Source organism: Mesitornis unicolor, unplaced genomic scaffold (assembly GCF_000695765.1).
Source record: "Mesitornis unicolor isolate BGI_N332 unplaced genomic scaffold, ASM69576v1 scaffold521, whole genome shotgun sequence".
In the NCBI taxonomy this organism is placed as follows: domain Eukaryota; kingdom Metazoa; phylum Chordata; class Aves; order Mesitornithiformes; family Mesitornithidae; genus Mesitornis; species Mesitornis unicolor.
Genome location: NW_010164266.1, coordinates 2,822 through 28,738, shown reverse-complemented (window position 1 = coordinate 28,738; position 25,917 = coordinate 2,822). Strand labels below are relative to the sequence as shown.

Sequence of the window (25,917 nt, the reverse complement as noted above, 5' to 3'; positions counted from 1 at the left end):
GGATTTATGGGCTTCAAGAAGGAGAGGGCATCCTGGAGCCTCGCTGCCCAGCTTGGGTCGGGGTGTGTGGGCCCATGGAAAGGATATCACGCTTGTGTTCTGTCTCGTGCAGCGGTTCACCCCATGTGTCCTCCCGATGGCCTGGTGTTCCCGGGCAACAACCACTGCTACCAGCTGGTGGTGGAGAAGGCCGAGTGGCTGGAGGCCCAGCAGCACTGCCAGGAGCACGGCAATGGAGAGCTAGCGTTTGTGAGCAGCCCCGAGATCCAGAGCTTCCTGGTCGCCCGAGTCATCAGGTAAGTGAGGGGGGTAAGGGCTGAGCTCTCCTAGGGACAGGGCTTGCGTTCCTGGGGTCACACCTGCAATGGGGGGGGTCCTGCTGAGCCCTTTGCAAGCAGTGAGGCTGGAGAGACGCACAGGTACAGGGAGATGGTGGCCAAAAAGGAGGAATAAGCAGAGTGTGAGCCCTTCCTGACCTTGGCTGGGGTGGAAAGGCTGGAAGTCAGAACTAAGGGCTGGGGGATCGCTGCTGGTGGGCACCTTGGGTGCATCCGAAGTGGTGCAGAGAGCTGCGGGGTCAGAAGCCCTGGCTCCCAGCTGGGGTCCCGCACCCTCCCAGCCATGGCTGCAGCCTGAAACCCAGGCCCCTTCCCCTCTTCTCTGGCCTCCCGAGGAGGAGCAGCTCTTCCCTCTGCGTGTCAGACCCAGCAGCAGCTGTTCCACCTCAGGACTCGGGCTTTGTAAACAGAGAGCACGGAAAGTGTCAGCCTTTGATTAAACCTGCCCCTCTGAGTGCCCTTTCTGCAACCAGCCCTCCTGGGGGGAGGACGGCCAGGAGAGATTCCCGGGCCTGAGAGCTCTTGTCAGTGCTCCCAGATGAGACAGTGAAGGTGGTGGAGGTGGTGGAGATGGTGGAGGTGATGAGATGGTGGAGGTGTTGGAAGTGTTGGAGATGTTGGAGGTGGTGGAGATGGCCACTAAACAAGCACAGCCCAGAAGGGAGCCGCTGTGCGTGACGTGGGCTCTGAACAGTCCCGCTGCAGGGCTGACAGCCCCTGCTCCCCAAACCTGGTCCTTGCCCTGTTCCCTTCACGCTGGGGTTCATCCTGAGATGCCAGATGTGGTCCTCGCTGCAGGGCAGAGACGTCTGTCCCTTCCTGCAGGTTAGGGACTGGTCTCTGAGTTATGGGGCATTGCGTGTCGGGCGTTTGATGGAAACCACGAGGCCTCAGGAGGGAACGAGCCGCCCAAGCTGCTTCCCAGCTGCTGCCCCGCGTTGCTCTCCACCCCGGCCCCCTTTATTTCATCTGTTTATGTTATTAATCCCTTCAGATAAACATGAACGAGGCAGTTCCAGGATGCAATTGCCCTGGCGATAAAAGGACAAATCAAGCGAGCCACCGGTTTCTGGAGCGTGCAGCCTCCGTGGTTTCTGGTGGGAAAATGACAGCAGCAGAAATGTGTTTCCCATTAGAGCAGGCAGCAGCGAGCACCGTGCTCTCCTCTCCTGTCTGATGGCCTCCCCAGCAGCAGCGTGCACGGAGCTGGTCCCTCCCCACCTCCCAAAACAGGTTGCTCCCATCCAGGGGACCCCGCTTTCCCCTCCGAGGCAGCGCAGAGCCCCTCTCCCCTCCCAAACCTCCTCAGGCCTCGTTCTGCTCCCGCTGCCCCAAGCAAGGCAGCTTGGTCCTTCCTCAGAGACAGAGGACACTCACACCTTCCTTCAAAACAGGATTTGGGGAGTCCTTTTATTCCCCTTTTCAAGGTGCTGGGGCAGCGGTGGGAAGGAAGCCAGCGTGCTCCTTCTTTTGTCATTTTATTTTGATGAGCTGCAGTTAGATCATAGCTGGAATTAGGAAAGGAAAATCTCCGTCGAGGCTCACTGATGACAGCAAACAGGCGGTTTCCTTGCCTGCTCGCCCTAATCCCCTGCCAGTGGTTCAGGAGCAGTTATTTATTCGTTACCCGGATTTGCGGTGAAAACTACTGATTCACGGCGCGGTTATTTTCGTCGTCGTTTCTCAGCGTCCCCTCATGAATCATTGCAGCTGCGGGGGGAGAGGCACCGCTGACCTCCCTGGTGCTGCTTTTTGGGGAGCAGTGGGAGCACGCAGGGGCACGGCCGTAGCAGAACTGATTCAGTTTGCAGGAGGGAGCGTGGAGAAGAAACTGGGGGCTTTGATGGGTGCATGATGAGGCTTTTCTTCCCCTGCAGAAGTTAATATGGAGCAAATGCCTCACTTTCTGCTTGGGTGCAAGGAGAAGCAGTTATCCAGGCTGCTTGTGGCCATGGGAGACCACTCAGCACTTTCCAGCAGAGCCTCTGCAGGGATTCAGCCCGTTTCCAAACGCAGCTGGGACATTTCACCTTCCTCAGATGATCCCAGCGCTTTATTTTGTGTGTGGGGTTCATCCGCCCGCAGCGCTCGGGGCTCTGCCACCTTTGGGTGGTGGCTGCGGAGCTGGTGATCTCCCAGCATCAAAGAGAGCAGCAGCTGGCGCCGCCCGGGGTTTGATCCTGCACTGGTGCCAGTTCCTCTTGCAGCGGAGACTTGGCTCTGCGACTCGGTGACTCGTGGCAAATTCCACGGCGCTGCAGAAACGCAGCAGAAGGTTTCTGATGCGGCTTTTTCAGTCACTTTGGTGTGACCATACTGTTCCTCTTCAGTCATGGCTCAGTGTGGGCTTAGAAGTGTCCGTGAGGGTCGTTCAAGCTGCAGTGCAGCCCATTTTAGTGCTCTGCTAAGAGGGGTCTAAGGTGGTAGAAGGGGTACTGAAATCCTTTAATAAATAGGATTATTTAACTAAAATCTCCATTAAATGCAGCCTGTGACACCCAGATGAAGCTGCTGTTGTGCAAATTATTATTTTCTAATATTTTTCTAATATTTCCTAACTCTAGCTGGCATCTGTCCCATGTCTTTAATACTCACGATCCCCTGCAATCCTCCCCAAACCTTTTATTTTCTATTTTCTGCAGGAGCCTGGATGTCTGGATCGGCTTCAACGATTTAGCGAGCGCTGGCGCCCAGCAGAGAGGAGAAGGCTTTAACCTGGAGAGCTGTCAGAACTGGCTGCCAGGAGAGCCCCATCCCTCCAACGCCGACCACTGCGTCCGGATGGGCCCGACGGGCCAGTGCAACACCGACCTGTGCATGGCCAAGCACAGCTACGTCTGCGAGTACAAGCCAAAAGGTGGGCCCTGCTTCTGTCCTGCTCTTATGGGGCATCGTGGGCAGCCAGGTGTCCTGTTGGGGTGTCCTGACAAGGAGAAACAGGGCTGCATGGAGGGGGGCGCCCTGAGCATCACCCCACACCAGATGGGACTGGCAGCACCCACAATCCCAGGGTGTCAGGAGTTGGAAGGGACCTGGAAAGCTCCCCCAGTGCAACCCCTGCCAGAGCAGGATCACCAGAGCAGTCACACAGGAACACGGCCAGGGCTTTGGGTGTCTCCAACCTCTCTGGGCAGCCTGGGCCATGCTCTGGACCCTCACACTGACAAAGTTTGTCCTCATGTTCTGCTTGAACCTCCTGGGTATTGGAAGGGAGAAGCATTTGCAGTGTTTCTAGAAGTCAAAATTGCTGAGGATTGCAAATGCAGACATTACTTGTGCAGGATGAGAAAGAAATCAGAACTCCTGGAAGAAGGAGAAGGAGGAAACTGCAGGATTGCTGTTCCTCCAGTAGAGCTGCAGTCACAGATTGCCCAGTGGCCCAGGCCCTGCTGCAGCTCTGCTGTGTGGTGTGAGCAGGAGCAGGGCTTGGGGAGCAGCTTCAGGCCTTGCCGAGCCTCCTGGGGTTTGTTCACATCTTTCCTTTGTCCACAGGAGTCCTCCTAAATGACAAAAACTTCTTTGTGGGAGACCCCACGTTCGGGACACGCGAGGCTGTGAAAATTGTGACGGGAGATGTGATGGAGGATGTGCTGTCATCTCCGGGACAAACTGAGGAGGTGAGAGGGGTTTGCTCGTCCTGCCTCTGCAGGGACAGCCCGGGAGGACACAGATGGATGAGAGAGAGCTCTGTTTGGTTCTGCAGGTGATGGTGTTCCCTGAGCTGGCGTTCAGGCACGAGGGGTACGTGACTGCCCTGGAGCTGGTGACGCAGGAGCTGCATCGGCCCGTCCGAGTGAGCTTCCAGCTGCACAGACCGACTGGTGAAGGTGAGGCCTCTGCTCCCAGCGCTTTTGGTTTTGTCGGAGCTGATGCCATCAGGGCCATGTCAAACTGAGTGTGTGGGGCCTGTTGTGGTTTAGGACTGGGCGCTGGACAGACGCCCTCTGTTAGCCCCTCTCCCTTCCCCAGAAGGGAAGAGAAGAGAGAAGAAGGGAGAGAGACTTAAAAAACTAACAGGTTTAATGAAACAATAATACTGATACTACAGGATAATAATGTAAATAGGAAAATAATGGAATATATACAAACATGTACAAATATAGATACAAAACCAATATAAAGTCCTCCCCCAATGACGAGGACGTCCCCAGAGGCTCTTGGAGCAGGCACTGGAAAAGTCCCAGTGTGGAGCCAGCAGCAGTGGGAGCAAGCACTCTATAGTATTCCCAGGCGGTTTCCCTTCCAAGTACTGACCAGGCCCGACCCTGCTGAGCTCCCGAGCTCAGCTGAGATGAGCAGGATGCAGGAACAGGGCTCAGGATCAGAGGCAGGCGAAGCAGCAGCGTCTGCTGGGCCTTGGGCCATTGCAGGGGTGGAGAGGGAAGGAAGGGTCCAAGCTGGAAGGGTCCAGACCCTGGGGATCCCTGGGCTTTGCACTGAGTGTGGCGTGTGTGGGATGCAATCCCTGGTTGGGCAGGGTTGGGTCTGCTCCTCCTGTAGGTGCAGACACGGCCCCCATGGTGAGACAGTGGCCTTGTGCTGATCACTTGTAGCAGTGCACACTGTTGTTAAACCACGCTGCTGGTTTGAGCAAGTTCAGCCACTGAGAAGAGACTGAGCTGGAAAGTAACATCACTGAATAGAAAATCAGCTCTGTTGAGCTCAAACCAGGACAGGGGCCTTTCTGTGGCTTTGAAGCCTTAAAGGCTCAGAGATTGGGCTCTGTTTTTTGAGGAGACCCAAGTGCAAAACCTGCAGCCTGAGGCTGCCTTGGAGAAGTGGTCGTCCCGCAGAAATCAGGTTGGTCGTCCCGTCTCCTACAGTGGTCTCCTGCAAGGAGAAACCTGTCCCAGTGCGTGAGGAAAATGTGAGCGTGAGGAACGTGTAGAAGTGAATTCATCTTCTGAGCTATGCTCTTATGCTGCAGGAGGACATGACATGCCCAATGGGAACGTGTTCTGGTCCATCTGGCCCCGCAGGTTAACTTTTTTTTTGAGCCCATTTCTTCGTGATGGATGAGATGATCTAACAAGCCTTTTATCCCGTGTGCAACAGCTCAACAGTCGCAGTTTTGGCAACAGTTAATTCTGCAGCTGAGTGTTTGCTGTAGCTGCAGAGTTGGCTGCTTTCAAAAGGACAGGTTTTGACACTGAAAAGCTGATTCTTCGACATGGAAACATGAACTTAAGAGACGTTGCTTAATGTGTTTTCAATGTCAAAGCCAGCTCTGCTTTTGCTTGCACTCGCTTTCCCCTGAACATCGATCTCTCTTAGATTGCAAAGCGGTGTGTTCTCATGGGAAAAGAGCCTAACTTTGCTTTTAGAGATCTGTCATGAAATTTCCCAGTAAAACAGGACCCTTGTCTTAGGTAGCACCAGGATGTGTTGCAGTTGCAGCTTTTACCAAGAGTGCAGCCACCATCAGTCAAAGTGGGTGAATTTAAGGAGTGTTACGTGCCAGAATAGTGACCACTGCTTTCTGTTTCACTGCTTCCAGGCGACCAGGAGGGAGCAAACGCTACAGAGCCATTGCTCGCTGCTCAGGACGATGGGAACGGGACGCTCCTTGAATGTCCCCCTGGTTTCCAGTGGTGCCATTTGACTGATCTGTGCTCATCGCTCAACAACTGCTGCAACGCGACCGAGTGTGCCAACGCTTCTCTTGCCCGCGCCGCTGCCCCCGTGTCCCTGCAGCACAACGAAAGCCAGCTCAGCTATGGACTCCTCGGGGAGTTTCTCTTTACGATACCAGCGGGCCCCTCTGCCCAGTATCTGGTCAGTGTTTCTTGGCTGTAGTAACCAGTGAGTAGCTGGGGCAGTTTTCTCTTGAGTGCTTTGGGTAGATGCAGAGTTGCTCCCAGTTTTGCAGAGGGAGATGGACTGAAGTCCATTCACATGAAGTGACTTGCCTGGTGTCACACATGTCACCACTTCCCATCTTCTGCCCTCTAAGCCATGGGCTCCTTGCAGAAACCTACTGCAATTTGGTCAGCTGGGCTAATCCCATTGAACTTAAGCAATGGAGATAGAGCAGAACGCTGACTTCTGTGTTAGCACAACTAATTCAGAGAGGCCAAGGAGAGTGGAGTGGTGAAGTATCTCCCTGCGCTCTCTGGATCCACAGCTTTTCCTTTGGTTTCTGCTTGGCAATAATGTCTGGCCCAGGCAAGACTTGGGTGCTGAGCTCTCTTAGGTTTAATCCAAAAACGTCTCCTCTCTCTGCAGGTCACACTGAGAAAAGAAAATATTGTTGTCAAGGCCAAGGACATCTTCAGTATCCAGCACAACGCGGGCGTGGGCTCGTTCCTGCAGTGCCAGCCCAGTACCACGTCCCCATACAGAACCAACGTCTTCAGCACCAACTCCTCAGAGTGGGTGCTCGGCCTCTCCGACGGCTCCGGCGGTGCCTCCTGGATGAACGACACTGTTTGCTCCGTTCGGGTCCGTTACGCTGAGGAGCAGCTGGTCCCGGTGATGAACCCTGGCAACGCGGGGCTGGAGCATCCGGGTCGCTACACGGTCAGAGCCAGCGTGGACAACAGCATCTTCAGCGCCAACCTGTCCTGCGGTTTCTGGGTGGCCTCCGGGGTGTCAGGCCTGCGCGTGATCCACCCTGCTCCTCAAGGCAGCAGGGTCTACCTCCCGTCCAACCACACCACCCTGCTGGTCAAGCTGTCCTCGGGGCTGAACGCCACCGCTCGCTCCTTCCCCTCCCAGGGCTCCTCCCCAGCGGCTGTCGCCCCGCCGGCGGCCGACTGTGCCAGGGAGACCAACGACACCTGGTTTGCTGCGGTCAGCCTGAGCGGCCTCCGGGAGGGGGTCAGCACCCACGTCCTCGTCGCGGAGAACGCCGTCAGCTCCCAAAACATCACCGTCACCGTGAAAGTGGAGGAGCCCATCCGCGGGCTGCGGGCCATGCCTGACCCCGAGAGCAGGGTCCTTTTTTTGAGTGGTCGCTGCCGGTTCCGATTCGTCGGCAGGGTGTTTGGCTGTTACTGCTGAGGGTGACGGGGAGGGCTGGGGCTCGGCTCTGCGCTGGCCGGGGGTGGCACCGCTTGCTGCTGAGCGCCAGCTCCTGGCCCTGCGGGCAGCGCTGCTGCGGACCCAGGCTTGTGCAGAAAGCAGGAAGGGAGCTCAGCTCGGCGTTCACTCGAACTCCCTCAGAGGTAAGGCAGCAGCTCCTGCTAGGGGAATACTGGCTCTCTGCAGAAAACCGGAGGCATCATGACAGGCCAGGATTTACCTTTTGACTTACCAGGGTAGTTACTCCTTTAGGTGTTTAGATTGCTTTACTAAATCTTTACTGGCTGAAGCTATTAAAGTGTTCCATCCATCCATCCAAGTCTTAGAGTTACTCTGGTGTTTTCAGTCCTCAAATCCCCTGTCCCCAGAGCCAGGCCCCAGGACCTTGTTCAGTAACTGCCCCTCGGTGCCTGTGAAATGCTCTGTGCAATCTCTGGCTGCTTACAGCAAATCCCTGTGCCTGCAGTGCCTGTTTGGCCTCACCCTTCCTGGCTACCATGGTCTGCTCAGGAGACGCTGCAGGAGTGAGGAGGGGGCTTACCCTGTCCAGGGCAGCTCAGCCTTTTTAGCCTTTGGGCCAGGCACCATCCATTGACGAGGGTCAGAGACTCAGCTTGGGGGTGTAGCTAAGGCTGAGTTGTTTCTGTGAAGGTTTCAGACAGTTTTTTAGCCAGCAAGAAAGACCTGATCACAAAAGCAGAGCTTCAGGGTGTGGGAGCAGGCACTATGGGTCCTGTTCCAGGCTGTGCTCGTCACTTATGGAGTCAGGGTTGGTCTTTCTCCACCAGCAATGGAGCCACAGATGATCTTGCACTGAGAGCGCTGTCCTGCAGGTGTATGGCTGCTCCCAGTCTGGCTCTGCTCCCTCTCCAGTTCAACTGGAGATCTGGGAGGTGCTGTGCACGCTTTCCTCTTGCACCAGTGTGAAATGTCCTCGTGCCTTTCAGAGCTACGTCCCTGTGATGGAAGCTGGGTCAGACGTGACTTTCCGATGGACGGTAGATGATAAGCCATCGTTCACTTTTTACAATGTTGTCTTCAACGTTATCTACCAAAGCCCAGCTGTGTACAAGCTTTCGGTAAGCCAAGGCCTTTCCCGTGGTACCGCTTTCACCCCACAAACCGAGCAGGAAAAGCAGCAGGGAGAGGAGAAGGCAGAGATGAGTTGAGGAGGTTTTCGCTGTGCTCCTAAGGAGCTCATCTGCTGCTCCTCCCTGAGCTGCTCTTGCAAACGCCAGCAGTGAGGTTCTTCCTGTGCTTTCTTTACAGCTGGCTTCTCTGTCCTCGCCTTTGCTTTCTCCTCTTTTCTCCGTGTTCTCCTTCCACGGAGCGCCTGTCCTTACTCTCCGAGCAGGAAGGAGGCAGGGACCCCACTGCGGGTGCTGGCCGCTGCCTTGGCAGGAGCTGGGGATTCAGAACCAGGCAGGGGCAGGATGCAAACGTCAGACTTCATAGGCAGGACAGAGCTTCTGCCACAAGCTCCTCTGGTCTCTGTCTACTGGTGCAGACTGGAACCGCAGGTTTTGTCGCAGAAGAAGGACAGAGCAGAGTCTGGGCAGCAGGAGGTCTCTGTGTAGTTTCTCTCTGTGTCACACCCGGTACTGCCATGCAGAGTCCTGCTCTGGCTCCAGGCTGCGTGATCCGTGTGCAGGGTAAGTGCTGGCTTCCTGAGACACCAGCCCCAGCTCTGAGGCCATGCTAGCGCTAACTTGCTTGGAGCAGCACTGTGCTGAGTGACGCTGATTTGCTGGGTGAAGCACCGTGGTGACAAGCCTGGGTTGCTTTTACTTACAGAGGTGGTGAGGGAGCATTAGGCTGGGACCCGTGGGGTTCAGTGGGACAGACCCACAGAAGCATTGATATGAACTTCGTTGTCTGCTGGGAGGGAGGTCTCTGTTCAGCTGGGTTTGCAGGACCCCTCCAGTCAGCAGCTCCGTGCTCCTGCAGGTGAGGAGGTGACAAGATCACAGGATCACAGAAGATGCTCAAAGCTGCGTTGTCATTAGGTGCCACGTCAGTGCTATGTCCCTAGATAATCTGGAGGATCCTGCTCTACTTCTGTCACGTCTCTTCAGTCTCTTGCCCATCCATTCTCCCTGTCCTTCCAACTTTGCTCTCCTCTCTGTGCCCACTACACCCACGATGCTGGAGCTGCTCTTGTGCTGGATTTTGAGTCGCTCCCATCCCCACTCTCTGTGCTTGGGGCCACTCCTCTGCCCCTGTCCTAAGGAAACCAGGCGGCTGTTGCCCCCTTGGTGGCAAGAGGTGACCTTCCAGTCTGTGCTGCATCCCAGTGCCATTCAGGCTATGGCCCCTGTGTCCCTGTCCCACTCTGGCCTTTGTTTGCCTGGGGGACCTCTTCAGAGCAGTGAAGCCCCACTCAGGAGAGGGCAGCACAGCGAGGTGATCCCAAATGCCTTCTTTGTCCCGCTGTCCTCCCCAGCTCACCGCCTCCAACCACGTCAGCAACTTCACGGTCAACTACAACGTCACGGTGGAGATGATGAATAAGATGAAGAACCTGACGGTGGCGGGCGTCCTGCCGGTCCTGCCTCAGAACAGCACCGTGGAGCTTACAGCGACAGTGCAGGTCGATTCAGCTGTGGATGCTTTGTTCCTGTGAGTCCTTTGCAAGTCGCCCAAATGTAGGATCTTGCTGTGCACAGCTTAGCACTCTTGCCTGCACTGTGTCTCTTCCCAGGGCCGGCGGATGTCCAATGGCCCCTTTCTCAGCTGCTCTCTAGTTAATGTGAAATCCCTGCGAGTGTGGTTCAGTCACATTGGCTGGGACCTGTAGCTCAGGCTGAAATACTTCTCTTTGAAGGACTGCAACACTGCTTTAGTATTGGGTTTCTCCTCTTCTTACCAGTGGTAAGACCTTTTTTCTCTTCTTCTTCTCCTATTTTTCCTCTCACAGCAACAGCTCTGCAGTGCTGGGCACAGCTCTGACACTTGGCACTGTGTTTCCTATGGTTTTCTGGAAACCCCAACCCTGAGCCTCAAAAACAGCCCCAGGCCAGGCCAGGGTCCCTCTGGGATCTCCATGGTTCTCCTGTTGGGCAGTGTAACACAATTTGCTGTTTCTGCAGGTGGGATTTTGGAGACGGTGTCCAGGAGACGTACCTGTTCAGACCCCCCTACAACAAGTCCTTCCTCGTCCCTGACCCCAGCGTCCATGAGGTTGTCATTGAGCACAACGTTTCACACGTCTATCAGGACCCAGGTACGCTCAGGATGGTTCCCTGGGGAAGAGGGGGCTCAGGCATTTTTGTTTTTTCAGTGGCTTGAAAGTCATTGCCTTGTTCCTGAGCAGACAACCAGGGCAGTGGGGGTCTCCAGCAATTGCCATCCTCTGTAGCTCTGTTTCTAGAAGTTTATCCACTGCACATGGTCCCCTTTTTGGGCAGTCTCTGCAGATGGACTGGCAGGCAAGCTTCATGCTGATGAAGAGGGGGAGGAAGGGGGTCTGTTTTGTGAGCAAAGAGAAATAAAATCTTTTCTCTGTATCTGTTGGACCGGCTTCTTGGTGTTTGATGCTCACATGCATGGTCTGGTTGTGATTTCTGCTTGTCCTGGACTGGAGGAGGGAAGGCCGGGGTGTGCAGTGCAGGAGCAGCACTGAGGAAGCTGCTGCACAAGCGTGTCCTCACCACTGCTCTTTTTCTGCTCTCTTCTAACACAGGAGAATACGCCTTGGTGGTTCTGGTGTCAAACCAGTTTGAGAACCTCACCCACATGACCCCGGTTCACGTCCACAGTTACCTGGTTGATGTGAAGATGGAAACCGAGGAGGATGTGTTAGTTGTGAGCCGTCCGGTCACCTTCAGAGCCCATCCGTTGCCGTCTCCGTACGGCGTGGTGTACAGCTGGGACTTTGGGGACGGGTCCTTGCTGTTCACAGAGAGCCAGCCTACAGCGACGTACAGCTACCCCCGAAGAGGGGTGTACAACGTCACCGTGACGGCCAACAACACCATAAGCAGCGTGGAGGTGGTCGAGAGCTACCAGGTGTTTGAAGAGATAACGGGGCTCCGTGTCTCCGCAGATGAGGCAGCAGAGCTGGGAGCATCCGTGACCCTTAACGCTTCGGTGCAGACGGGGGACAGCGTCACCTGGGTGTTCGATCTGGGGGACGGGACGGTGCTGAGGACTCAGGTGCCGGTGGTAGAGCACGTGTACGTAAAGGACATCAACTGCACCGTGAACGTGACCGCTGTGAATCCTGTCAACTCCGTCTCCCAGGCTGTACCCATCCGGATATTTGTGCTGGAGGTGCTCAAAATAGAGCCCGACTCCTGCATCCTTGAGCACCCGGATGTGCAGCTCACCGCGTATGTGACCGGGAATCCCGACAACTACGTCTTTGATTGGACTTTTGGAGACGGCTCCTCCAACGTCACGGTCAGGGGGGACCCCGTGGTGATGCACAACTTCACCCGAAGTGGGACGTTCCCCCTCTCGCTGACTCTCTCAAGCAGCTTTAACAAGGCTCACTATTTCACCAGCGTCTGTGTGGAGCCAGAGATCGTCAACGTCACCCTCCTCCCTTCCAAGCAGTTTGTGAGGCTTGGAGAAGAGACCAGCTTCCAGGTCAGCGCCGTGCCTCTCTACCGGTACCGCTACCGCTGGGATTTCGGGAACAACGAGTCCACTAGGTCGAGCGGGACGGAAGTGACCTACACCTACAAGAACACGGGGGTCTTCCTGGTCACGGTAACTGTGTCCAACAACGTCTCTTTCAACAACGACACGGCGTTTGTGGAAGTCCAGGAGCCGGTTGGGGTAGCAAAGATTGAATACAACGGGACGAGTGTTTTGGAGCTGAACCAGGTGTACCTGTTCTCTGCCAGCATGAACGGGACCAAGGTGAGTTACTGCTGGGACTTCGGAGACGGCACCACGCAGCCTGGCCAGATCGCTGCCCACTCCTACAACGCCACGGGCCACTACACAGTTAGCGTGATGGGCCAAAACGACGTGAGCTTTAATGAGACTGTCGTCGAGGTGACGGTCAAGCGTCGGCTGCAGGGGCTGACCATCAACGCCAGCAGGACGGTGGTGCCGTTGAACGGCTCGGGTTTTTTTGCGCTGCCCCCCCCAGCCGCTACTCGTGGATCCTCTGTGACCGCTGCACCTCCATCCAAGGCTCCTCCACCATTTCCTACACTTTCCGCTCCGTGGGCACGTTCAACGTCATCGTGACGGCGGAGAACAAGATCAGCTCCTTGCAGGACAGCATCTACGTCTACGTCCTGGAGCAGATTGAAGGGCTGCAGGTGGGCAGCACTGACCTGGTGGAGGACGCCTATTTCCCCACTAACAAAACGCTCCACTTGCAGGCAGTGGTGAGGGAGGGGACAAACATCTCCTACAGCTGGGTCGCCCAAAGGGACGGCGCCGCTGTGCAGAGCTTCGCCGGGAAAACCTTCTCCTTGAGCATCCTGGAAGCTGGAAACTACACTGTCTATCTGAAAGCCACCAATATGCTGGGGTGGGCAACTGCTAACAGGACAGTGGAGTTCATTGAGAGCATTGGTCTTTTAAAGCCTTACGCCTTCCCCAACCCAGTCGCTATTAACGCCTCTGTTAACATAAGCGCCACCGTCAGCAGTGGCACTGGCATCACCTATGTGTGGTACCTAGAGGACGGCTTCTCTCCTGTTACCTCTGAGCCCTTTATCATACACTCCTTCCAGAGCCCCGGGGTGACAGAGGTCGTCATCGGGGCAGAAAACAAGCTGGATGCCACCAACACAACCATTTACATCTGCGTGGAGGAGGTCATCGAGGGGCTGAGCATAGGGACAGCGGAGCTGGACTGCAGGTACGTCTCGTCAGGCTCCACTGTGGTCTTTGAGGGGGAGCTGCAGAGAGGGACCGAAGTGACGTGGCTTTGGGAGGTCCCCAACAGCACGTTGACGGGGCAGGCCGTGGCGGTCACGTTCCCCACCGCGGGGCTGTACACGGTCCACCTGAACGCGTCCAACGCCATCAGCTGGGCGCTGGCCAGCAGGAACATCTCGGTGCTGGACAGGATTCAGGGGCTGGAGGTGCGCGCCAGCAGGAAGGTGGTGGAGCCGGGAGAGCAGGTCACCTTTGTCATCAGGATGCTGTCGGGCACCTCCGTGAGTTACTTGGTCAGCATAAGCGGGGACTACTCCGTGGTGCTCAACGGGTCCAGGTACACGCACGAGTTCACCAAGAGCGGCGATTATTTGGTGACGGTGACGGTGCAGAACCAGATCAGCATCGCGCACGCCCAGGTGCTCATCTCTGTGCTGGAGGCCATCCGTGACGTCCGGCTCCTGAACTGCTGCGAGAAGGGCATGCCCACGGGCACGGAGAAAACCTTCAGCGCCCAGGCGGGCAGCGGCTCCCGTGTGTCCTTCTCCTGGCACTTCTCCCTGTGGAAAGAGCGAGGCCGGTCTGTGGTCACGGTGGTGGGAGAGACGGTTTCCTACACTCCAGAGGCTGCAGGGCTGCTCGAGATTCACCTCAGCGCCTTCAACGACCTGGGAGGTATCAACGTCACCAGAACCATCCAGGTGCAGGACCCGATAGCCCAGGTGTCCCTCACTGCCTCCAACGCCTTCGTCAACAGGACGGCGCTGTTTGAAGCGGCAGTGGTGCCCAGCAGCCGGAGCATTGAGTTCTTGTGGACCTTTGGGGATGGCTCTTCCACTCAAACGACCAGGGTTGCGGCAGCCAACTATTCTTACCTGAGCCCTGGGGACTACCTGGTGGAGGTGAATGCCACCAACCTCATCAGCTTCTTCATAGCCCACCTCACCGTCACCGTCAAAGTCCTGGAGTGCGAGGAGCCGGAGGTGGAGTTAGCCTTGCCCCCGCAGGTCGTCATGAAGCGGTCCCAGAGGAACTACCTGGAGGCACAGATCGACCTCCGGGGGTGCATCAAGTACCAGACAGAGCACCTATGGGAGATCTACCGAGCACCCAGCTGCACGAGCCTGGACGACTCCAGCAGGATCCGCCTGCCTAACGTTGACGTGAACAGGCCCCAGCTGGTGATACCCAAGCTTGCCCTGGAGGTTGGCAACTACTGCTTCATCTTCATCGTCTCCTTTGGAGACACCCCCCTGTCCAAAAGCATCTTTGCCAATGTGACTGTGATCCCGAGTAAGCTGGTGCCCATCATTGATGGGGGGTCGTACCGTGTATGGTCCAACACCCAGGACTTAATCTTGGATGGGGAGAAATCCTACGACCCGAACTTGGATGACGGGGAACAGACTCCGTTGTTGTACGAATGGTCTTGTACCTTTTCCTCCAAGGTAAGAGCAGTTTTCCCCAGCCAGAGCGGGTGGGCTGGGAGCTCCAGCTCCACATCAGCTCCACCAAATGTGTCTGGGTTGAAACGATGTTGTGGGGAGCTTTTGGGAGCATCTTGAACCAAGCTGCTGCAGAAGGAGGGTTGCGAAGGTTTCCCAATGCCCAGCTCAGGATGCTGGGACAGAAACGACTGTGAGGAGCTGCACGGTGCAGCCCTGGTGCTGCGCAGCGTCCCTGGGCATGGCCTTGGCACTGGGAGCTGAAGCTGCTTCCCTTGTTTATGGTTTTGGGGGAGCTTCTTCCATGTCCTGACCATCACAGAGCTGTTGGCTGCAGCCCGGGGGGGGTGAGGGCTCTGGTCCCTCTCCTGTTAGCATTTAAATGTCTCTGATTTCAGCAGGGGACAAAGTTAAGCTCTGGGGGAGTCAAGTGACCACAAGTGGTGGTGACCAGCAGGTCACTGTCCTCAGGCACTGACGTGGTCTGACCCCAGGTAGAAGGGGGCAGGGGAGAGCTGCCCTTCAGATGCCTGTGGGAGATCCACCTCGGGAGCAGTTTTTGGTTGAATTTGGGCTTCTTTGTCTTGTAAAAAGTCACTGTTTTCTACCTTTACCTCAAGATAGAAAGATGGGGAGTGTGTGTGGATAAGACTTCTGAGTTTAAAGTGAGCTGTTTGTTATTTGGCAATGTTTACGAGCTATTTAACGAAGAATTAATGGCTATAAATACAGAGCAATTAATTATATAGAAAACAAGCAATTAATATATAAAATAAATACTTTTTATTGCTATAAAATAAGAATTTGAAGCTCAGGTGAAATCCAAGAGCATTCCAAGTGCTGATGACTAACCTGAAGGGCAGGACGGTGTGGTTTGCTGTCCACACACCACCCCGGCGGTGGTGGCACAGCGGGGTCTGTGACAGGGACTGTGTGGACCTGCATGCGTTGGCTGTGGACTAACCCGACGTGCACCCGTACCAAGGAGGGTTTGAAAGTTCTTTTCTCCTTGCAAGCAGAGCTCGGCTGCAGGGTGCTCTCTGCATTTCAGTGCCAAGGAAGGAATTGTCACAATTTCCAAAGCTGTCTTAGAAGCAGATGTGGAGTACACGTTCGACCTGACCGTCAGGAAGGAGGGCATGAGTCCCGAGGCCACCAACCAAACCGTACGTACCACAGCGTCCCTTTGGTCCCTGTGTGCCCCAGAGCTGTAGGGCACAGCCCTTTTCCTAAGGAGGTTTCTAGAGGTTCAGGTTCTGCTGGATCTGAACTGTGCCCATCCATGGGTGCCTCCCCCGGCCCCATCTGAAAGCCGGTGCCAGTTTGGGTGAGGGGAACCAGATTTTAGAGCATCCAAACCTGATCCCATCCAGGCCGTTGGCAGGGTCAGACACTGCTATTTCCATGATACATTTTTCTTACTGGGCAGGGCTTTTTGCTTCTCCTGCCAAGTCCTCTCAGCTTCTTCCTTCCTTCAGACCTTGCCTTAACCCCTCTGTCTGCAGCCGCTGCCTTAGTGGCCCAGCCCTGGCCACTGTTGCTGGGACCAAGAGCCTGTGACCACAAATCTGCCCTGGGGGACAGCAGAGGAGCCCGTGCTCGGTGGCTCTCCCACCCCTGCGTGTGCTCTTCATATCCCAGCACCCAGCTCTTTGCTGATTTTTGCCCAGAGAGAGCTTCCTAAGAGCTGCTCCTCGATTTTGCTGTCAGCAGCTCCTCTCTTCCCCCTGCCTTGAGCTTTTGCGAAGGGAGGATTTTATCAAGCGCGTGTTGTTTATGTCAAGCGAAGCCTAACGCGTCTGCAGGCCGGCCGCAGTTATGGTTCATGTCAGAAACCTTCATCGTGGCGCGTTTGGCACTTAGAGACGTAGTCAGTCTGCGAGTGGAAACTCTTACTGCCTGGGGTTTAGACCAGAGCTGGAGGATGAAAAGCAAGAAAAAAGGGAAGTTGATAGTCTTTCAAGGACATTCCGTACGATCTGGTTTCCACGCCTGAGCGCAAAACAACGATCCCAGTGTCGCAGGAAATTTGCACATCCTGCAGGAATGAATGAAGCTTCAACGCGCTCCGGCTTAGCCCCGTGGAATATTTCTCCTCTTTGCAATGCCTGCCATATTAAACAACGTCTCCATTGCTGTCTTTGAGTTCAGATTGTTCCTTATGGCGGGGCAGAGGGCTGGACAGCCCCGCTTCCTAGGGGATTCAAGGAATTTAGGGAAAGTAGAGGTGTCAGAGCTCCATAGCTGTTGTGTCTGAGGTGTGGTGGAGCCCCTGGGATGGAGCTAAAGCCTGGAGTGACTCTGGGAAAGGTGGATCCTCCGTGCTGCGGAGCGAAAGGCGTCGATGTGCAGTGGGAGCTGTGTTTTCTGCCTGTTTTTATCATCATTTCTGTCTCTCGGGGCCAGGTAATGTCAGAAATGGTGGTGGTTCTGCACAGGCAGCGTGCCCGAGGGTCAAGTCCCAGCCCCGTAGATCAGAGCAGGGACAGGGAACCATGCCCTGATTTTGCACATCCTGGGTAAACCCAGCCAGGAGTTTGGTCTGTGCTGTGATGGAGCCTTTCCTCCTCCCAGTTACTGCTCCTGCTTTCCAAACCCTCACACAGGTCCTGTTTTGGTGGTTGGTACAGCAAAGCGCTCCAGTGAGCGTCGTCCTCACCCCAGCACGAGCGGGACTTGCTGGGAGTTCAGCACAGGGCACCAGAGGGACATTTGGGAAGTGATTTGTGTTGTCAGAAAGTGTAAATACGTAAATTCAGAATTACCTGGATTGGCCCAGCTTGGCACCGGGTGGCTCTTGAGAATCAGTGGCAGATGAACTGGCACTGGGCAGCGTAGGAAAAGTGATGTAGCTTCAATCTGACCCGAAATCCTTTGGAAATCCCTTTCTGCTTGGCCCAGTTGAGCTGAAACTGGGACACTGCTGTTTCCTTAGCACAGGCTGGTGCAGAGCGATCCCTCCTTGCAGAGCCGGGTGCTGGGATGCCCTGTTTGACGTCGGTATTTTTGTCTCAGCTCTTCTCTTGCTTCCCCAGGTGTTCATCAAGAGGGGGGGAGTCCCCATCGTGTCCCTGGAGTGCGTTTCCTGCAAGGCTCAGTCTGTCTACGAAGTGAGCAAGAGCTCCTACGTCTACCTGGAGGGGACCTGCCAGAACTGCCACAACGACTCCAGAATTGGGGTAAAGCCACCAGCAGTGCTGCTCTGACCCGTCAGCCTCCACCTCCCCAAGGCCAAGTCCTTGCTGGGTCTTTTCCAAGCCAAACCCATCAGTGCCCACCTCTTTTCACACAAACCTCACTGTTTTTTCCCTAGAAGAGATCTGTAGAGTGTTTTCTTCTCCCTGCTGATGCATTATTTTTGCCCATTATTCTGGTGGTTCAAACAGAGGTGGTTCAGTCTCTTCTGATCCCCCAAGTCCCTCATGCTCCCTTCTAATGACAGATTCCCCTGTGCAGCATCTCTGCAACCCACTGAATGAAGCAGGTCTCAGAAGCAGAAATCCCATTGCTCCCAGCAAGCCCAGCGTGTGCTTGTATGGCATTTTCACAGAATCCCAGACCGTTAGAGATTGGAAGGGACCTCCAAAGCTCATCCAGTCCAATCCCCCTGCCGGAGCAGGAACACCCAGATGAGGTTACACAGGAAGGCGTCCAGGCGGGTTTTGAATGTCTGCAGAGAAGGAGACTCCACAACCTCTCTGGGGAGCCTGGGCCAGGGCTCTGTCACCCTCACTGAGAAGAAGTTTCTTCTCCAATTGAAGTGGAACCTCCTGTGTTCCAGTTTGTGTCCGTTACCCCTTGTCCTATCATTGTTTGTCACCGAGAAGAGCCTGGCTCCATCCTCGTGACACTCACCCTTTAAATATTTATAAACATGAATGAGGTCTCCCCTCAGTCTCCTCTTCTGCAAACTAAAGAGCCCCAGCTCCCTCAGCCGCTCCTCAGAAGGGAGATGCTCCACTCCCTTGATCATCTTTGTAGCCCTACGCTGGACTCTCTCCAGCAGTTCCTGTCCTTCTTGAACTGAGGGCCCAGAACTGGACACAATATTCCAGATGCGGTCTCACCAGGGCAGAGTAGAGGGGGGGAGATTTTCTGGCTGGCTATCTCACTCTTCCTCCCGTTATCACAGTTGCATTGTGCTGTTAACAGTAACCATCCAGGGCACATTCGGCGTGAAGCGTTTCAAACGTGACATCCCGTGGAGATTCCACCAGTGCTTCGTTTGTTTCCTGTGTTGTGTGTGCCGTGTTATGAAATACTCTGTCGGAGGGTGATGTAATCCCAGAGACTAAAGTAGATCTCACGGTGGAAATATTCCCACCAGACGTTTGGGCAAGGGTCCAGTTCTTGTTGCCGTAGCGCACAAGACTAAAGCTGAATTATCAACTGCAAATCTGGCAGGCGCTCCCGCTCGAAATCTGTTGCTTTTTATAAAAGGCTCAAGCCGAAAACATTTTCAGGACATAACTTCAGGCTTTAAACAAAACCTCTCCTGTCTTTCCCCTCTTCACCTCTACAGAGATGGGCAGCGCACAGCTTTAAGAACAAATCCCTCGTCCTGGACAAGACGACGACGTCCACGGGCGACACGGGCATGAACCTGGTGCTGCGGCAGGGGGCTCTGAGGGACGGCGAGGGCTACACCTTCACCCTGCACATCACGGACCTCAGCACCGGGGAGGAGGGCTTCGCCTCCATCGACCTGCTCCCGAACCAGCCGCCCGTCGGGGGGTCCTGCCGCCTGTCTCCAAAAGGGCCCCTCAGGGCGCTGATGGCCAAGGTGCACTTTGAGTGCGCAGGTGAGAGCTCATGGGCAAAGATCCCTCATGACCGGTGTCACCATCATCCCACAGGTTTCTGTACCCCAGGACACCTGGCCAGGGCTGAGTGGTTCTTTCCCTTTACTGATCCCCAGAGCTCGGACCAAATTATGGCGCTCTAAAACTCACAGTGGCAAGCAGGCACTGTTTTTTAATCCTAATTCATGTAATTGAGTGGTGATATCCAGGCCAGGCCAGTCCTTGCAGAAGAAACTGGTATTTCAGTGCAGGAGAAAAGAAGAGAGGTGCCCAAAAACTGAGTCACACACATATGGGAAGAGTCAAAAGACAAAGCACTGGGGCTGCCATGTGGGCTGGATGTTCCCACCAGCCATTACCTTCTCAACCAGCTGCAGAGACAGCAACAACCAGTCTGGCTTTGGGAAAGTGGCCTGGCTGATGTCCTGTAGCCCTGGGCCAAGGAATAAGTGCCTCTGGAAACCATATTTTCCCAAATGAATGGTATTAGAGCTTAATGCTGATGTGCACAAATGCCGGGAAGCCGCGCTGCAGAGGAGGTGATGAGTTCTGCTGGTCACCAAAGCCCAGCTCAAGCTGGGGGAGAAGCAGCAGTGCATTATGGTTGTACCTTTGGCACGCTCTGAGCTACCCAGGATAACTGTGAAATCAGTTCCTCTTCGGGGTGGTGGGGAATTTTGGCTCTTGGTGATTGTTTTTAAGCTGAAGTGAAATGCAAATTTACCTTCGCTGCTGCTTATTGGCAAACGGGCAGTGAATTTTGCTCACAAACCATTCACCAATCCCTATAAACGTTGTGGATGATGGTGACCACAGCCCCCCCCGTGCCCTTGCCCCTGTCATTGTCCCCGTTTGGGTTTGTTTTGCAGGCTGGCGTGACACGGAGGACGCGCAGGGCCCGCTGGTCTACATCCTGCTGGCCTCTCGCCACAGGGACGGTCACTACCACGAGTTCTGCGTCTACAAGGGCAGCCGCGCCGAGCACAGCGCCTTCCTGCCCCCCGGCTTCCACGACAGCGGCTTCGTGGTGTCCGTGTCTGTCCTTGTCCAGGACCAGCTGGGAGCCACCGTGGTGGCCATTAACCGGTAAGAGCCACTGGTCACGGGCTGGGGTTATCACAGAAACACAGAATGTGAGGAGTTGGCAGGGACCTGGAAAGCTCCCCCAGTGCAACCCCTGCCACAGCAGGATCACCACAGCAGTCACACAGGAACACGGCCAGGGCTTTGGGTGTCTGCACACAAGGAGACTCCACAACCTCTCTGGGCAGCCTGGGCCATGCTCCAGAACCCTCACACTGACAAAGTTTGGCCTCATCTTCAGCTTGAACCTCCTGTGCTCCAGCTTGGGACCATTGCCCCTTGTGCTGGCATTGGCCATCCCAGAGCAGAGCCTGGCTCCTTCCTCCTGACACTGCCCTTTCCCAATGGATCCCCAGGAATGAGGGCACCCCTCAGTCTCCTCTGCTCCAAGCTCAAGAGCCCCAGCTCCCTCAGCCGCTCCTCAGCAGGAGATGCTCCACTCCCTCCATCACTTTGTGGCCCTGCTGGACTCTTTCAAGCAGTTCCTGTCCTTCTGGAGCTGAGGGCCCAGCACTGGACACAAGATTGCAGCTGTGGTGTGAGCAGGGCAGAGCAGAGGGGCAGGAGAACCTCTCTGCCCTCCAACCACCCCTTCTCATCCAGCCCAGGATGGCGTTGGCCTTCTTGGCTCAAGGACACACTGCTTATGTGGCAGTGCTGGTGGCCAGCTCCTGGATCAAGGGCTGGACCACTGTCCATGTCCTGAAGGGCTCGGCAGAGCCTGGATGAGACCTTTGCCTCCTGGAAGCGGCTGCTGGCAGGATGGTGAGGGAGAAATGCAATACAGAGAATTCCAGTCTTTGTGGATCATTGCTCAAGGGGGGAACTTTCTCATAAGTTACTGCTTTCCTCACCACCCTTCATTCCCTGGTGACCCTTTGCTTCGAAGCCACGATGTTGCCTTCTCAGATCATCTCTGTGCTCTGCCACCTTCCCTGCTTCAGGAGGTGCCCTCAAAGCAGAGTTGGCAGCAGCCAGCCCGGTGCTGCGGGTGTCCTGGTGTCCTGCTGAGAGCCAGGGAGGTCTCATGTGTGTTCGAGCAGGGAGGAAGGGGCTGCTGCTGGAGCCTCTGCATGACCACAAGACCCCAGTTATCCCTTCTGCAAACCCCCCTGGGTTTCCAGCGTGCTCCACGCGGGTGATGAGTGCCCACACGTCTTTGGGCAGTGTCCTGAGCTGGTCGCTGCTGCCTGGCTGAGCTGTGTGACTGCTCCTTCTCCCCACGCTGTACATGTGGTCCCGGGCTGGAGCACACACGGTCCTGTGGAGGAGGATCTGTGTCCCAGCTGTTCCCCAGGCCCCAGGGAGCGATGCCAAAAGCAGCGCAGCTCCTCCCAGCACACGGGCCCTGTCTTTAAGTGCTCTTTATGCTCCGTCAAACTAAACCTGGGTTTTCTCCTCTGGGTTCAGTGTACCCATGTGCATCCTCCACCTGCAGCTTCGCAGAGCTGGACCGGTGAGGAATGAGCCTTCAGGTCCATGGTGTTCCTCCATACATCTGGTGTAAACTGGGCGCCAGGGCAGGCATCGGTGATGCTGTAGTCGTTGTTTAACCACCAATTTCCCCCTCGTCTTCCTTCCCAGCGGATTCTGGCCCCTTCCCCAGCCCCTGTTAAGCCTGCACTTAACCCAAACGCCTCCTTCTCTTGGCAGCTCCATGGAGATCGGCCTGCCCGAGGGCTTCCCCAGCCTCTCCCACTGGCTCTACAACCAAACCGACACTGTGCTGCAGGGCTTGGTGAAACAAGGGGACCCTCAGCAAGTCATCGAGTACTCGCTGGCCCTCATCACCATCCTGAACGAGGTAAAGCAGTGCCCTCTGCCCAAGAGGGGCCTCCAGAAGGCCGTGCGACTGCCAGCGGTGTTCTTTGGCCAGGCTTTGTGCCACGACGTAGGGAAATGACTAATGCTACGGTTTTTCGTGTAAATCAGTGTACGTGCACTCTGGGAGCTGGGCTGGAGCTGTTTCCATGCATCAAAAGGAGTTGTGAGCTCCAGACACTCAAAGACCAGGGAGCGCAGAGGGGCTGCAAAATAAAGCAGAGGCTCCAGAGAGGGCAGAGGCCTGGGTGTCTCCCATGCAGCCTGCTTTTGTGCCCTCATGTTGATATAGTTTCTCCTCTTTACTGCCAGCCTCATGTCTAAACACCAAATTTAGAAGCAGAAACCTTCTCCCAAATCCCCCCAGCTCCTTCATGCCGCCCCACTCCATCCCAGCAGGGCTCCGGCTCCATGTGGCTGCTCTGGGTGCTAAGGAGACCTGAGGTAGCACGGCTAGAAAGATCTGCCTGCATGCAGAGCTCTTAATGCACAGCACAGGAGCATCGTTCCCCTGGCAGCGTTCACTGAAAGTGGGATCAGCCCCTTCAGGTGCATCGCTATAGGCAGGGCAGGAATTTGGGTCCATACTCCTGCTTTCCTGCCCACGAAGCCAGGCAGGGGCAATCCCCCTGAGCACTCTGCTGTGCTGTTAGCTGTCGAGGGCAAGGCTGTCGAGGGAATTACTTGGAGCACACATGGGAAATTGAGGAAGTTCTGCTGAAAACCCAGCTCATTAGATCACCCTCTGGGGATCAGCACTGGCAGGGAGGTACAGAGTGCAGGGAAGAGCTGGGTCCAGAACAGCTCATCCTCTAAACCAACCTGGTATGTATCCTCATCACAGAATGTGAGGAGTTGGCAGGGACCTGGAAAGCTCCCCCAGTGCAAGCCCTGCCACAGCAGGATCACCAGAGCAGTCACACAGGAACACGGCCAGGGCTTTGGGTGTCTCCACACAAGGAGACTCCACAACCTCTCTGGGCAGCCTGGGCCATGCTCCAGAACCCTCACCCTGACAAAGTTTGGCCTCATCTTCAGCTTGAACCTCCTGTGCTCCAGCTTGGGACCATTGCCCCTTGTCCTGGCATTGGCCATCCCAGAGCAGAGCCTGGCTCCTTCCTCCTGACACTGCCCTTTCCCAATGGATCCCCAGGCATGAGGGCACCCCTCAGTCTCCTCTGCTCCAAGCTGAAGAGCCCCAGCTCCCTCAGCCGCTCCTCAGCAGGAGATGCTCCACTCATCTGCCTGACTTTATCCCCCCAGTACGAGCGGTCCATGCTTCTGGAACCCGAGACCGGGAATGAGTTTGAGCTCCGGACCTGGACTCGCAACAACATCACAGAAACCCTGAACTCGCTGAAGGTGAACACGGTCGATGACATCCAGCAGATCTCGGCTGCCCTGGCGCAGTGCACGGTACATTCCCCATCGCCACCTCCGGCCTCCTGCTCTTCCAGCTCAGATGCTCTTCAATTCTCGTTCTGCTTCCCTGTCTCACTCTTTTCCTCTCTCTTTCCCTTACTTCTCCCACACAGAGAGTACAGTTTTCACTTGCTGACATCGTTAGGGTTTCGGTGGTGATGTCCTAAGTGTTGTCAGCTCTGCCACTGATTGCAGGCATAGATAAAATGATGTATTCATGTGCAGGAAGACAGCACCTAAGAACTCTTGTTTCTTCCCTGGTGTGGCATCCTGCTAGCAAGGAGGATCCTTTTGCAGGAAGAAACGGTAGGACAGGGCTTCACAGACTGGAGAAGCACTGCAATAAATCTCTGGGAAGTTGCAGAGTCCCCGAGGACAGGCTGGGCTCCATCAGCAGTAACACAAGTGGAGCTGGAGCTGCCTTGGGCTGAGGACAACACCAAGGAGCAACGTTTGCTCCAACAGGACAGGGTTGGGAGCGCTGCTCTACCTCGGCGCTGACTGGAAGCGCTGTGGTCCCGGCCAGCTCCCATTTGAGCTCCCTGCTGCCGGGGCTGCTGCCCGGTGGACCGAGGAGTGGCTGCTGTGTTTTGTCAGATGGGCAGAGGGACCAGAGCCCAGTTACATAAAGTGCTTGGGGTTTGGTGGTCAGCCAGCCTGCTCTGGCCTGCTCTTCCTCCCCGCCCTCCCGAGTCTCCGCTTTTGGGATTAGATTCGGGTACCCTGGCCATCAAAACGATGGGCAGACAAACTGCATCCCACCCACAGAGTCCCTGTTCTGCTCCTTTCGCTGCTTCAAGGTCTGTAAACCTCAAAAACGGCCTCTTTCTGTTCGTCTTTGTTCAGGGATCTGGGGCTCAGCACATCCCAGCTGAGGTCTGGTTTCTTTGGGTCTCTCCACGTGCTCTTGCCTTGCGACTCAATCGCGCTTAGGTCCAGAAATAGAAGGTTTGTTCCACGGGAAAAGCTGGCGTTCCAGGGGTGGTTTGTGCTCTGGATGGGAATGAAAAGCTTGGGAAAACAGGAATCTAGAGTTTCTTGAGTGGTTGAGACCAGCACAGAGTTCGCACATTTCCTTTCCTGTTGAACTGTCAATCAGTGCTGATTCTTTGATTTTACCTACCGGGGAGAGGAAAACTCCGAATTAAGTTCTCCTGGAGCTGAAGCACAGGATCTCAGTGGTTTTAGTCCATTCTCCTTCCTAAGGAGCAGCTCCCCATGGGTGGCTCCTACCCACAACCCCTTTCCTTCCCCACCTCCTTGATACCCGACGTGCGGACTCTGATGTACGCAGCACGTCCTCGCTTCTCACCGCTTACAAATAACAGCAGAGAAGGGGCAATTCTGGACCTGCAGATGCCATGCTGACTCCTCACCAAAACATATGGTGAATCATGGCTGAATCCTGCGATGATTAAAAGAGAAGAAGATGAATAAGAGCGAGGAGCGGGGCTGCGGTAACGGCTTCCATGTGTTGTCCCTCCCACCCCGGCCTCGAGCGTGGCTGGAACATTCTGTTTCTTGGCCGTGGCTGGGAGCGCAGGGAGGGACATCCATCATGGCAGGGCCCTCCCGCTGCGTTCAGAAGCGTTTGGTGGTGGAAATGGGCTCGGTTAGGGCTGAATCTCACTTCTGTGGAGGGCGGCGGAGTGGATGGAGGATCCTGTCCAGGTTGGTTTCTGTAGGAGTAGTGTGTGGTCCCAAAGGGGTGCTCAGGAGATGCAGCAGGTGATGTGCTTGGTCCTTAGTGAACTCCAGGGAGCACGAATATACTGCCCTTTATTGCTCTTTCCAACCCTACATTGCTCTTTCCAACCCTACATTGCTCTTTCCAACCCTACATTGCTCTTTCCAACCCTATATTGCTCTTTCCAACCCTAATGCACCCTCTCAGCACCCTTACCTGTACCCTGTCTGAGTACCTGTACCCTGTAACGTGAGGGGAGGTGAGTCCTGGAGACACCAGCATCTCCTTGGCATCTCAGTGTGAGCATCCATGGTCTCTGCAGTCACCTCCCTGGGGCAGGAAGCAGCAGGGGTGGCTCTGAGTGCAGATGGTGTTTGAACAAATTACTCAGGTCTTTGCAGGACTGAGCCACTGAGCTTCCCCACAGCCTCCATCGCCTTTCCCTGCGCTCG

General features: G+C 55.5%; 1 protein-coding gene across 1 annotated transcript in view; it reads left to right on the top strand.

The window, feature by feature from the left end:
- The window catches only part of PKD1 (polycystic kidney disease 1 (autosomal dominant)), a gene marked incomplete at both ends in the record, with an annotated part of 33,008 nt that overhangs the window by 4,985 nt on the left and 2,106 nt on the right, over positions 1–25,917 (top strand). Inside the window, 17 exon segments of the mRNA XM_010194236.1 lie at positions 113–296; positions 2,981–3,195; positions 3,831–3,955; positions 4,042–4,165; positions 5,836–6,113; positions 6,564–7,300; positions 8,311–8,440; positions 9,805–9,980; positions 10,451–10,584; positions 11,044–12,444; positions 12,447–14,653; positions 15,670–15,816; positions 17,686–17,829; positions 19,173–19,452; positions 20,322–20,538; positions 22,189–22,339; positions 23,620–23,772. Coding sequence (XP_010192538.1) covers positions 113–296; positions 2,981–3,195; positions 3,831–3,955; positions 4,042–4,165; positions 5,836–6,113; positions 6,564–7,300; positions 8,311–8,440; positions 9,805–9,980; positions 10,451–10,584; positions 11,044–12,444; positions 12,447–14,653; positions 15,670–15,816; positions 17,686–17,829; positions 19,173–19,452; positions 20,322–20,538; positions 22,189–22,339; positions 23,620–23,772 — 6,803 coding nt within the window.